The following is a 14,593-nucleotide window of genomic DNA, read 5'->3' on the forward strand; positions in this document are numbered from 1 at the left end:
CATAGTGGTGAAGTTTTTGATATTTTCACAGGGAGTCTAAGGGTTGTCATATTGAAAAAAGAAAGGAGAAAAAATACACCTATTACCACATTCAAATATATTAAAAAAGACAAACCCAACCAATTGCACCACAACCGGATGGAGGAACCCAGCTGACACACCAAGACAAGTCTGTGTGTAGGGAAGCTTGGGGATCAGGTCCTTTTACTTCAGGAGAGCCTGAACTGTGAGTATGTCTTGATTTCAACTGCATAAATGATCCTTTCTGAAGTTACATTTTGATGATCTGAATAATAAAAATGAAACCTGCTTCATGGGTGACTAGCAACGCTTTGCTTCCAGAACTCTGAGTAAACTGCTTTGAAGGATACCACTGCCTTGACTTGACTTAAAATGAGGCTGTCTTCTTTAGGATATGCGATGTTTAAGATCACACTATCAATACGGTCATGTTGTTTGTACTGTTTTGTATCCTGGACAAAGACTTGCAGATCTACTTGAATTGATTAAAAGTTATTTTCATATGCAACACACTTTATTTCCAGTGTATTATAAGTATCTTTTAAGTTATGTTGACTCCCTACTTTTAATGATAGTATTTTCTTTATTATATGGCTTCTATTTTATGGTCATTACTGGACCAATTAAAATTTAAATTTCATGTTTCAGAGGTTACTATGGTGAATATTAGAGAAAAGAAAAAGCAAAATACACTTCAGTCAATGCACTTAAATTTTAAAAAATGTTTTAAAAAAAAGAAAAAAAAATGTTTTAACCACAGTTAAATTGATAACAAAACCTTACGTACTACTAATAGTATTCTTTCCAAAATGACATGCTTTTTAATTTTCATTTTGTATGCAGCAATTAGTGCAATTTTTAAAGCATGGCCTGAATGATTCAGTGGATATCACGTCAAACTACAAATGTGAAAGGCTAATAGCACTGCCAAATAGGTATGTATTTTCTATGTGATTTTTCACAAACATAACCAAACTGCATTTTTATACGTGAATTTATTATATGGAAAATAATTTTCACTGATAATTTTGTTAGCTATAAATTCTGAAAAGCTTCAACTATTTTTTAACATTTATTTTTGGTTGTGCTGGGTCTTCGTTGTTTTGTGTGGGCTTTCTCTAATTGTGGTGTGTGGGCTTCTCATTGCAGTGGCTTCTGTAGTTGCAGAGAACAGTCTCTAGGAACATGGGCTTCAGTAGTTGCAGCATGCAGTACTTGCGGCTTGCGGGCCCTAGAATGGGCAGGCTTCAGTAGTTGTGGCATACAGGCTCAGGAGTTGCGGCTCGGGGGCGCTAGAGCGTGGGCTCAGTAGCTGTGGGGCATGAGTTTAGTTGCTCCGTGGCATGTGGAATCCTCTTGGACCAGGGATTGAACCTATGTCGCCTGCAATGGCAGGTGGATTCTTATCCCCTGTGCTACCAGAGAAGTCCCCCAAAACTGCATTTAAAAAGCTTTTGTACACTGGAGGCCACAGTGGAATCTTGGGTCCTGCCCTCCAGTACAGAAGTTCCTACAGCAGCCAGTTGAAAAATTACTGGCACGGAAAGGTGGTGCTAGTGGGTACAATGCAGCACTAATAACAGGGTTGCAAACGTCAGGATTTGTCAAGTAATACCACTAAAAGCCATTAACCATCTACTATCAAAAAACCACAGTGACCACTTCACACAAGTCACAACTCATATCCACTGGGAAATTGGTCCACTCTGTGAATGTAGTGATTTGTTTCTTATCGTCACTGGCCATTCTTAATAAATCAAGTAAGTAGTTTTGAAAACATCAGTAAATGGCCTTGGGAACAGAAAGTGACTGGCACATTGTAAAGGAAATAGAAATCAGCCATTAAGTTCAAAATGGAATCTAATCTGTTAATTCATTAATAAATGACAACACTAGCCATTCAATATGGGCTTCTAAATGATGGATATTACTACTATTTTAAAAAATACATTGTTCTCTTTGAGCTTGAAATGCAGCAAAACAAGGAAGGTTTATTGCTGATCTTAACCAACTATTATTTATTTTATCTGAAGATTGGAGCTGAGGCAAATGGTTTCAGGCTTTGTGCTAAATGGCCTTCTAGAAACATCTTGATCATGGCTATCAGGCCTAGAAATAAGTTTGAAAAGATATACTTTTGGGGAAAATCTGCTCAGCATTCTGAGAATTTTAGCAAACTCTGGACTGACTGACTTATTTTCATGAACATAGCAAACAAAAAGATTAGTACCTTTTTCAAAGAGGTAAATTTAGGTGACATATTTTTCCTTAAAATCGCTAGTGTGGATAATGTTAAAGGAATCATATCAAAGTATTGTTGACAGAACTCATCATTAATAAAGAAAACTCTGATCATATGGGATTAGGAGGAGCGAGGTTTGGTGAAACGGATCACTGGCTCTGAAAGTCAGACGGATCTGTGGTCATGGGTAGCAATCATGAACATCTTTATTTTTCATTAATACCTCCATCACAAAGTTATAAGGATTATGTAAATGAAATAATATAAATGTGCTTATTAACACACTGCCTGATACACAGCAAATGCTAAATAAATATTACTTACTGATTCAGTCATCTAGCTCAAGGGTTCAATTCTGACTGTACATTAGAATGCCCTGAGCAGCTTTGAAAGAAAACCATTGCTTGGAGTCTGTTCCAGACCAATTAAATCAGAAGATCTAGGGAAGGGGGCCAGGCATTGGTATCTTTAAAAAGCCATCAAGAGGATTCTAATATGTAGCCAGGATTGATAGTTACTGAGAGTCTCTTCTACAAAGTACCCGAGCATGGTAGTCTCAAAAAATCTGTGGTGCTAAGACCCTTACTACTTCCTAAGATAGACGGTTTCATTCTAAAAAAGTATTTCCTTAAAAGGAGACAACATCTGTTTTGGCATTTTCACTCACTGGTCCTTGTTCTGCTTTCGGGAGAGATACAACACAAGGCGAAATCCTTTTCTCTGCGGCCTTGAACGCATTCCCATCTCCAGATGCCTGTTTCCTTCCACTTGCTCCTTGCTCTTCCCCACCCCACCCCCCACTGGCTCTGTGGCCTTTTCTTAATGTGCTGCGGAGGATGAAACCCTGTACTCAGGGGCAAACCTTACCAGCTGAGGACAGAACTGGATTAGTAGGACAGTCTTCATTTAAGACACTCCATAGGCATGAAGTCAACCAAGGACAGGTTAGTTTTTGTTGCAGCCATATCACACAATGGATATGGCAACTGCAGTCAACAGCGACTGTGTTTCTGTTAGTGGAGGTAACACCCTTCCTGTACTTGAACAGTTGATTTTAATATCCACATGTAGGACTTCACAAACTTTTTGAATAAATCCCCTCTTTCATTCAACAGCATTTATTGTGCTAAGCACTTGGTACACAGAGGCAAATTAAGCAGACTTGTTTCCTAACTCTGTTGTTCAGCTGCTCAGTCGTGTCCGACTCTTTGCAACTCCATGGACTGCAGCATGCTAGGCTTCCCTGTTCCCTCACCGTCTCCTGGAGTCTGCCCAAGTTCATGGCCATCCAACGATCTCATCCTCTGTCGCCCTCTAATGGAGTTTAAAATATAGCAATGGAGAAAAGAAAAGAAAAAACAAAAACAAAAAACAAACCCCTCTACAGTTTTCAAAGTTAATTCAGCTATCTGAGCTCTCAAAATCACGTCACCTGTCATGCCTCAGCTCACTTTCAACAGTGGCCATGAGCTGTTTCTACCTGAGCGTCAGTCATCTCCCTATATGACCACATAATACAGGTCCCTTTCCAGGGCCCCTTCTCCTCTTCCTGGTAATCTACATTGCATGCTCAGCTCCATTTTTGGCAGCCTGCCATTCTTCCTAGATTGCCTTTTCCTTTTTAGGGTTTCAGATGACCAGAAACACGCCTGTAAGTTTCTAACAACTTTGTGAAATCTGGCTCCCTGCAGTTGAGACACACAAAAGACTGGACTCAGTCCTCTTGCCTCCCTCCCTCTGTTGTTCTGAGCCCCACACTCTGGGGACAGGCTGTCACCGGGGATTACATAACTTCCTCTTCACCAGTCAGTTCCCCTTCCGAGGATTCAATTTCCCTCTTTACAAAAATTTAAACTGGAATTTCATGCTCTACTAAAATGGTTTCTTCTGGATGAAATTATGGGTAGAATTTTAAGAAGGGCTAAGTTTTTTCAAATGTTTTTCTCAAGTCAGGAAATGAATTATGGTAATTAAAATCTACAGCATTCAAAGTTTGAATGCACACTCCTGCAAAGATATTTTCCGAGAGCAGGGTCTCTGTCATATTCACCTTCATTTTACAAGCAGTATTTAGGAGGTGCTAGGGCTTCCCTGGTGGCTCAGAGGTTAAAGCATCTGCCTCCAATGTGGGAGACTGGGGTTCGATCCCTAGGTCGGGAAGATACCCTGGAGAAGGAAATGGCAACCCACTCCAGTATTCTTGCCTGGAGAATCCCATGGACGGAGGAGCCTGGTAGGCTACAATCTACGGGGTTGCAAAGAGTCGGATGTGACTGAGCGACTTCACTTCACTTCAGGGGTAAAGAAACATCAACAACTTCAGATATGCGGATGATACCACCCTAGTGGCAGAAAGCGAAGAGGAACTAAAGAGTCTCTGGAAGAGGGTAAAGAAGGAGAGTAAAAAAGCTGGCTTAAAACTAAATATTAAAAAAACTAAGATCATGGCATACGGCCCCATTACTTCATGGCAAATAGAGGGTGAAAAGGTGGAAGCAGTGACAGATTTCCTCTTCTTGGGCTCTAAAATCACTGTGGATGGTGACTGCAGCCATGAAATCAGAAGACATTTGCTTCTTGGCAGGAAAGCTCTGACAAACCTAGACAGTGTGTTGAAAAGCAGAGACATAATTCTGATGACAAAGGTCCATAAAGTCTATGGTCTTCCCACTGGTAATGTACCATTGTGAGAGTTGGATTGTAAAGAAGGCAGAGTGCAAAAGAATTAATGCCTTTGAACTGTGGTGCTGGAGTCCCTTGGATAGCAAGGAGATCAAACCAGTCAATCTTAAGGGAGATCAACTCTGAATACTCACTGGAAGGACTGATGGTGAAGCTGAAACTCCAGTATTTTGGTCATCTGATGTGAACAGCTGACTCAAAGTCCCTGATACTGGGAAAGATTGATGGCAGAAGGAGAAGAGGGTGTCAGAGGATGAGATGGCTGGATGGCATCACTGATGCAATGGACATGAACTCCCAGAGGGGAGATGGTGAGGGACAGAGGGGCCTGATCCATGCTGCAGTCCATGGGGTCACAAAGAATCAGACATGACTGGGCAACTGAACAACAACAGTGGTAAACAACCTGCCTGCCAATGAAGGAGAGATAAAAGATGCAGGTTTGATCCCCGGGTTGGGAAGATCCCCTGGAGAAGGTAATGGCTACCCACTCCAGTCTTCTTGCCTGGAGAAACCTATGGATAGAGGAGACTGGCAGACTACAGTCCATAGGGATGTAAGGAATCAGACATGACTGAAGCGACTTAGCACTAGATATTCACCAAAACGAAAACAATCAAAAGGTGGTGTTTTAAATCTGTCACTGAACACTTGTATGTGCCAGGGTAAACAAAAGAACAGTTTTGTTGTTTGTAGAATGCATTTCTTTCATTTCTACAAACAAAAATACTAAGGCTTAGAAAAGGTTATTTTACTGACTGAAGGTCACAGAGTTAGTTAGGTCTCATTTTGATATGAGACCCTGAATGTCTGTTGCACCTGCTAAGAAGCTTCTGTAATGAAGTATGGCAGTCATTCTAAGAAAGAGATGCAATGAGACCCCCTAGAATCCTATCCTCCCATCTTCTCTTTATGATGACCTCTCAGACTGAGCTCTTCAGAGCTGCTGATGCCCAACAAAGAGCAGGTAACAAATAGCATTGCTAACATTGTCTGCTGCCACAGACACGTGGAATTCACACACTACCAACAGTCCCAAATGCCCTAGCCCACAGACTATGTCAGCTGCAGGTACTTGCTTTCAAAATCTTGGATTGCACGTCCTCTTTCCTATTTACATTACCACTCTATGCTTCTAGGTCAGCGGACTCTCCAATCTGACTCTCTGGCGGCCATCATCACCTGTCTTGGTTTTGTTTGGTTACTTTGCTCTCCTGTGCAAATGTTGCGAGTCTACCTAATCAGGCAAGTGTTGTGCTCTATCGGTCTGTTACATTAATTGCACACCCCTGTAGGCTAGTGATTTTAATACCTTCAGTGAGGTGTTAGATTGAAAAAGAAATTTACGACCCTTTCCTCTATTCCTTGGAGAAGGGGATGGCAACCAACTCCAGTATTCTTGTCTGGAGAATTCCTTGGACAGAGGAGCCTCGTGGGCTACAGTCCATGGGTCACAGTCAGACATTTTTCACAATGTCTGAAAAATCAATCATCTACTATTTGTGCAAAGTCAGACACGACTGAGCAACTAACACACCTCTATTCCCACTGTGGAATGAGAGGCTGCCACAGTCTGTCACATACTACATGGCAATAGCTGCCAAAATGAATGAATGAATGCCATCTATGAGGGAAAGAGTCAAGGCAGGAAACTGGACAGGGGTCAGCAGTGGGTTCAGTTCACTTATGTCTTACTCATGTCTCACTCATGTCTTCACTTTAGGGAAACTGACAACTCATCTTTGAAAAATATGAGCTGTCGTCTCTATCTTCATTTCTATTCCTATCCCAGCTTCCCCAAGAAAAGACAATTCCATAGTTTAGTTGATTTTAATATAATAACAGACCTTGAACACCGACCATAGGATAGAAAAGGTTCATGCAGGATGCTCCAACAGCTTCTACACTATGTGCTGCTTGTCTTGTGATACCATAATGCTCTCACATACATTGTGCAGATATCCACATGGTCCAAAGTAGGATAAAAGAAAAGTTTCTCACAATGTCTGAAAAATCAGTCATTTACTATTTGTGCTTTGAGCTAAATTAATTGTTACAAATGTAACAAACGACTCACTCAATGTTTGGCATTCTGTTGTAGGAGACATCTGAGGACATAAAAGCTACACTCAAGGAACATGTCCTTTTAGCACCTTCACTTTTTGATCCCTACAGAAGAGAATGAGAAATCAGATGGTGACGATGATGACAACTTCAGTCAGCAGCTGGTCTTGCTCCTCCAAAGGAGTGCACTTTAATCATAGCGTCCAATCGCCATACAACTTCTCAGGAGCATCAAATTTTACTGCCTGCTCCATGGATGAGAAATTACTCTCTAGTGTGTTAATAACATTTTACTCTGTTATTTTCATCATGGGGCTGGTTGGAAACATAATTGCCCTCTATGTATTTCTGGGTATCCACCGCAAAAGAAATTCCATTCAGATTTACCTACTCAATGTAGCCATTGCAGACCTCTTACTTATCTTCTGCCTCCCTTTCCGAATAATGTATCACATTAATCAAAACAAGTGGACACTAGGTGTGATTCTTTGCAAGGTTGTGGGAACACTATTTTATATGAACATGTATATTAGCATTATTTTGCTTGGCTTCATCAGTTTGGATCGTTACATCAAAATTAATCGGTCTATCCAACAACGGAAGGCATTAACAACCAAGCAGAGTATTTATGTTTGCTGTATAGTATGGATAGTTGCTGTTGCTGGATTTTTAACTATGATTATTTTAACCCTTAAGAAAGGAGGTCATAATTCCACAATGTGCTTCCATTACAGAGATAAGCTCAATGCAAAAGGAGAAGCAATTTTTAACTACGTTCTTGTGGTAATGTTCTGGCTAATTTTCCTACTAATCATCCTTTCATATATTAAGATTGGCAAGAATCTATTGAGGATTTCTAAAAGGAGGTCAAAATTTCCGAATTCTGGTAAATATGCCACTACCGCCCGGAATTCCTTCATTGTGCTTATCATTTTTACTGTATGTTTTGTTCCCTACCACGCCTTCCGATTTGTCTATATTTCTTCACAGCTAAATGTGTCGTCTTGCTATTGGAAGGAAATCGTTCACAAAACCAATGAGATCATGCTGGTTTTCTCATCTTTTAACAGCTGTTTAGATCCAGTCATGTATTTCCTGATGTCCAGTAATATTCGCACGATAATGTGCCAGCTTCTTTCTAGACGATTTCAAGGGGAAGCGAGCAGGAGTGAAAGTACTTCAGAATTTAAACCAGGATACTCCCTACATGATACATCTGCCATGGCTAAAATTCAGACTACTTCTTAAAGCACTTATGTTGAACATATGAAAAAGTGATAAAATGCAGCCTAATTCCCTGAAGAACAAAAAATCATGAAACAAAGTACAGGTCTTCCTGAAGTTCTTTGCTTATCTGTGATATTTCATTTGCTTAATTGTAATATATTTCAAGAGTAACCGTACAGTCATCACTGGAGTACATCTGTATATAAAATCTTTTACAAATATACTGTTAGGCTAATGCTGTTAACATAGATTATAAAATTAACTGAAATTTATGATTTTGACTATAGAATAATGAAAGAAAATGTCATAGTTTCTCAAGTCACTAAAGTAATTATTCAAAATCAAGTACCGAATACTAAGTTAAAGTGTGTTTAACAGTTAACTGATTTGAGGACTGACTTAAAATGTCAGAAAATACATGTTCATTGTCATTTGAAAAGCTTGTATAATTTGCCACTGTATTCATTTATGTCTAAGCCTATCAACAGATAAAATGATAATTAATAAAATTCTAACAAAAATGAAATCATTTTTGTTATCACTCCTTTATCACTCCATTATCTATCACTCCTTAGATAAAATGGAAAGAATTTAAATGCTGTACAGTAAAAATCAAACAATAGATGAGCTAAAATTCAATAACCTAGCTACAGGACTTAAGACTGCAACTTACTTAAAACAGATTTATTAGCAATTTAGCCATCTTGAACCTCACAGTTTGGTAAAGTACAATTAAAGATGCGTATACCCTATGAGCCAGCAAGTTCACTGCTAGGTATACATCTTACAGAAGCACTCAAAACATATACATAAAACACATGTAAAGATGCTCACTGACCTACTGCTTGTAATATTAAACAAATGGAAACAACCTAAGTATGAGTATGCATCAGCAAAGGAATGGAGAAATAAACTACATCTACATGCATCAACATGGAGAATTCTCAAAAATAACACTGAATAAAAACCAAAAACTGCAAAGGGTATGTACCATATGAAATGATTTATGTAAAATACAAAATTATGTTCATATTCTTTACAGATCTGTACATATGCAATAAAAATATAAAACATATGTGGTAGCCTGTGTGGTGGTACATGAGTGTTATATTATTTCTTGTATATATCTCAGTGTTTGAAATATTTCGTAACAGTACAGAAAACCTGTAGAACACAATTAAAAGGAGCAAATTCTGAAATTTTCATGTACATTAAAAAATAGCTAGAGAGTAAACTAAGAGGGCCCTTATGTTCTTTTTAAAAAAATTTATTTTATTGAAGTATACTTGTACATTCTTTTTCATATTCTTTTGCATTATGGTTTATCATAGGATACTGAATATAGTTCCCAGTGCTATGTAGTAGGACCTTATAAATTTTTTATTACTTTGCTTTGACAACATCAACAAATATCAAACTGAAATTAAGTATGACAATACCGATTTCCTTTCATGTTCTCAAAATAAATTTTTTTACATTGTTAGTAAACATTTATATCCCTATGTGTCTCTATTGTAAACATACAGTTTGAATGGTTAAATTACATTATCTATTATCATTACTAGTTAAGGAACATTAAAAGTAACATATACGTACTCATAATTCTAGAAGCTTTCTCATTATTTATATTAAATGTGACAATTCCTATAAAGCCTTGCACAATGGCAATCTCAAAGAATAAAAAAGTATACCAAGTCAATTCTTGCTATAATATTTGTGTCAAAATAAATCTTGATAAAAGTCAACCTATCTATAAGCTCGTAACAACAGATGTTATAGTAACCTGAATCCTTATAGTAACCTATACACCTTACAGTAACCTGAGTCTTGTAGAATGTTTCTACATTTTTAGAAAAACTTGCTAAAGTTACCAAATTTGAAGCTATTTATTATATATAACCTTCTATTTCTTATTGAAATGCTGTCCCTAGCTCCCCCAAGCCAAGGTTTAGTTCTAGAAGCATACAGAAGAGGGAAATGCAGAAGTATATACTTATCCTCACCTTGCAACAGATCTTCAGAACAAGTCTCTAAATAACATCTCACATATGCAAAACCAAACAAAGGCAAAATTAACTGCTTGGTTGCAAGAGTAAGACCTAAATGCTGAGTATTGCAGTTAGCTTTGGAAAAGTTATTCTGTGCAGAGCTGGGTTTGATGGCAGTTGAATTTCTAAGATCAGGTCAATAGAAGAAGAAAATGATGTTCTAGTACAGAAGGTTTTATTTTCAATTTCTTTTTAAAATAGATTCTTCAGTCCTGCTGATATGAAAGTAGAACTAATATAATTACAGCTCTGTGAAGGAAAGCATTACTGAAAGTTATCCACAAGAGAAAAACAGCATGAAATAGAATTTTCTCAACAGGCAGCCTGGATTCTGCAGAAACATATTAACAGGCTAATTATTTTCTAGTTTTTTGAAATATGAATGGAGACTTCTTTTACCAGATATTAAAATTGATTCTTATCCTTTATTAATGATGGCACTGCATGGAGCACATGCAAGGATGAACTTAACAGTGGAGCAGAGCTCACATCTCTATGCAGACCCTCAATGATAACATAAGATTACATGCCAAATTAATCTCTCAAAAGGGTAGAAGCAGGAACAAATCAGAGGGCAACCCAAGATTCTCGATGTGCAAGAATCTTGTAAGGTGGGTTTAAAATTTTTCTGGGTGACTTTGATACACCTGCCTCCTTCAGAGAGAATCCCTGCAGATAAAGATGACATCATAAAAAGCATTGGGGAAGGAAGAAATCATAAATAGTGCTGCACTTATTGAAAATAGTGCTGTGCTTATTTAAAAGAAAATAAAAAGCCAATTTAGAGATGGTTGGATGGCATTGACAATGGACATGATTTTGAGCAAACTCATGGATGGTGATGGAGAGGGAAGCCTGGCGTGCTGCAGTCCATGAGGTTGCAAAGAGTCAGACACGACTGAGCAACTGAAAAAAAACAACTTGTATCACATTCCCTCAAAATTCCAAGTGGATCAGAGTTAAATGTAAATAATGAATGCATTAAAACACTAACTCATCTGTGGAAGGGAGAGGACTCCCTATTAATAAAACAGAAGTAACAATAGGGAAAGATGCATAGTTTTGACTTTAAAAAGTAAAAAAAAAAAAAAAAAAAAAAAAAAAAGTAGACTAGTTTTTGGGGGGTGTCAAAAACTGTAAACAAAAATAAAAGCTAAAGCACAAAGTGGGAAAAATATTCACAACAGATATGACATTTACTGGAGAGTCTTTTATGTCAGGCACCAAAGGACACCATAAACTTCTAAAGAAACTTGTATTTTTGATCAGAACAAAGTGATTGAATCTCAGCATACAATCTGAATTATGTCAACTCTGTTGAGATAGAAACTCTCACAATGGACGATACAGTATCCTTTATCATGGCTACTTGACCCAGCTGAGAACACAGTTCCTCTAAGTGCCTGCTATTGTGCCTCAGTTCAGTCGTGATTTTCAAATTTAAGATGTGGAGGGCTGGTTTCATGGTGGCTTCACAATAGACCCTATGGTAAAAAGGAAGTGCTAGGTTTGTTCTAAACTTCTACTTTGCCCCTTCAAGTTCACATACAAGGGAGTAGGAAGCAAGGTACTGAGTAAAATATATTTGCTGATGTGCCTTTTACTGTGCTGGGTGCTTGACATGCATTAATATAATTTAATCCTAATTGCATTGTGATGGAAGTATCAACTGTATTCTTTATATGAGGCGATGCAAGTTGGTAGACTTTTATTCCATAGGCACTGTCTCTGCTAAAACACTGCTTTTCATTTTGCATTTTATTTTGCCCAAGCAAAACGGTAATGACTGAGATGTTTTCTGTTATTAAAAAAACACATCATACACGGGCATTACCATGCAGTTAGGGCAAAAATTCTGCTATTACTCATCAAAAGTATGTGATATAAAAAAACCAACATCTTAAAAAAAACTAGTTTTCTAGCTATCACACATTCATACACTCTGTAAAAGCTCTGCCTGAAATATGGATGATAAAACAGTACAAAAGCAGGTTGAATAGAAGGAGAAAAAAAGAAATCAAATTAAAGCATCTCACCCTTATTAATTTTGCTTCTAGCCCAGGAAATGCACAAAGAACCATCCTAAGATGAGCTTTGGAAAAGCTTTCTAATTATGGTTTGGATGCAGGTATTGATGATATACAGAATCTCTTTTTTGCTTTATAAGCCATACAAGCTATTCCAGGGGCAACAGTGAACTGTTAGTTATACTCTGGTTTAGTAATTCCACATATACTCTTCTTTTAGGTATAAAATAGTTCAAACATACAACAAAGCAAAAATACAATGTAACAGGCAGCTAAGCACCCATTAGCTAAATTGTGCAGATGTCAAATGTTTGGGCTGTATTCACTTAATTGTTTTCTTGTACCTATACATAATCTAAGAAGATATACTAGAGCTCATCTCGAGGTAGCTGCTTGCCTAAAATTAGTGTATATCTCTCTGGTGTACGTTTGCCCTATTATAACATACGTAAGTGGTACAAATAACAATGTACATTAGTTTTTGTTTTAAAAATTTACACAAACAGGATCTTACTAATACACCCTTTTGGAACTTTTTTCACTCAAATTGTGTTTATGTGGATATATGAAGGTCCCCCTCATTCATCTTCACAGATGCATAGTGTTCACTGTGAGAACAAACAACAGTTTGATTCTCCGTTTCTCCTAACAATGGGTCTTTAGGTGGTTTCCACAGTTTCGTTATTAGAAACCACGTTCAAGTGAAGTCTCCTGCGCGCATGTGTGGACATTTTCTATGGCTGACACCTAGAAGTAGAAATGCTTGGTTGTAAAGGTTATACACATTTTCATTTTATTTCATTTGTGACGAACTGCTCTCCAAAGTGATGTTTATCAGTTTATACACCTATACCACCACTAGCAAGATGAGAGTGCCTCTACCCACATCCTCACCAATAGTTGGTTTTATCAGATTTACTAACTTTTGCCAATCTGAGAGGTGTGAAATGGCATCTCCCCAGGGTTTTAATTTGCATTTCCTTGATTACAAGTGAAAAGGAGCAGCAGTATCTCACGATTTTCTTTGCCCATTCATGTTTCTTCTTGGGTGAATGATCTATTCATATCTACACCTCTTTCCCTTTTCCCTATAATGAGTTGCCTGTATTCTTTTTTTCTTTCAAATCATTGACCTAATTCTTTAGATATTCTGTATACTAATCTTTGGTTCTTTATATGGGTTGCAAATAACTTCTACCAGTCTGAGACTTGTCTTTTACTTTGCTTATGTTTCTTCTGCCAGTCACCACAAGGAAAGGAAGACATTTTCTAATCAATAAATCTAGAGGAACCCTGGCCTTCTGGAATACAGACACCCTCCAAGGACCAAGCTAAAGAATTTGTAGATGAAATGATCTTATAATCAGACAGCTTAGCATTTCATTCAGATATAGTACACAGGAGTGCAAATGAAGTGTCTTTTGAGAAGAAAAATGTTTCCTGAGTGTTAACCTACAAAATTCAAAAATGTTAGTATAGACATGCAAATTATTTTAGGGGGATACAAAGTCTCCTAGACCAGGAGTAGGTCTGTTAAATGTATCAACATATTTAAAGAAAGAACTGGCCATTCACTAGCAGGTGAGAGACACTTGGAAGAAAAAGTGAGGTGGAGACTATGAAGATGTTGGTATTGCCCATCCAGACAGAGTCCAGGAGAAGAGTCTTAATCAATGGACCAGGAATATTATCACCCCACTGGTAAGGCCACAGCAAGGATTATGGTGGGGCTGGATCCAATTGATCTTCTTAGCCTAGCGACATTAAATATTAGATAATGAACTAGGAGGCAGCATAACAGGTTCATAGGGCAGCTGCTGCAACCAGACTGACTGAGTTCAATTTCTTGCTTCACCACTTACTATATAACCTTGAACAAGCTCTCTTTCCTCTACTGAGAAAACAAGAATAATAGGAATACCTAACTCATAGTGTTATGAAGGCTAAATGAATGAATACATGTTCCTGGCCACTAAGAAACAGTCAATGTATGTTACTGAAATACTCAAATGCCAAAAGAAAGACAGGGGAAATATACAAAATGGAATGGTCAGAAGCTTAAGATAAACATCAGAACTAGGAAGATACACAGTGGAAGCTGACTTGGACCAAATGAGGTGGGGAAAGCACTCAGAAAGGGCGAATGAGCTTTCACCAATAACAGCAAAGTCCACAAGAGCTGTGCAGACCCATGCTATTTTGTGCTGGTCAGAACCATATTCTGAAACTTGAGCAAGTAGCAGAACAGAGGATGCCAGAAAAGGGGTGGTTTGAAAGAATGT

At 37.9% G+C, this 14,593-nt stretch overlaps 2 protein-coding genes across 18 annotated transcripts in view; one reads left to right on the forward strand and one right to left on the reverse strand.

Annotated features, from left to right (window-relative positions):
- Positions 1 to 14,593, reverse strand: part of CASK (calcium/calmodulin dependent serine protein kinase) — a 378,632-nt gene that overhangs the window by 148,577 nt on the left and 215,462 nt on the right. The gene's annotated exons all lie outside the window — the stretch shown is intronic.
- Positions 119 to 9,318, forward strand: GPR34 (G protein-coupled receptor 34). Of its 2 annotated transcripts, XM_070462090.1 has the most exons (4): positions 119 to 226; positions 865 to 956; positions 6,085 to 6,190; positions 7,047 to 9,318. In XM_070462090.1, the coding sequence occupies exon 4, from the start codon at positions 7,127 to 7,129 to the stop codon at positions 8,255 to 8,257; it is 1,131 nt and encodes a 376-aa protein (XP_070318191.1). In that variant the 5' UTR covers positions 119 to 226; positions 865 to 956; positions 6,085 to 6,190; positions 7,047 to 7,126; the 3' UTR covers positions 8,258 to 9,318. The 2 variants fall into 2 exon arrangements, with proteins under 2 accessions (XP_070318191.1, XP_070318193.1); XM_070462092.1 differs by lacking the exon at positions 6,085 to 6,190.

The sequence above is a fragment of the Odocoileus virginianus genome, chromosome X (genome assembly GCF_023699985.2).
Source record: "Odocoileus virginianus isolate 20LAN1187 ecotype Illinois chromosome X, Ovbor_1.2, whole genome shotgun sequence".
In the NCBI taxonomy this organism is placed as follows: Eukaryota; Metazoa; Chordata; class Mammalia; order Artiodactyla; family Cervidae; genus Odocoileus; species Odocoileus virginianus.

Bases quoted from the DNA above. Each gene is read 5' to 3' on its own strand.
- GPR34 (XM_070462090.1), top strand. From the start codon at position 7,127: ATGAGAAATCAGATGGTGACGATGATGACAACTTCAGTCAGCAGCTGG.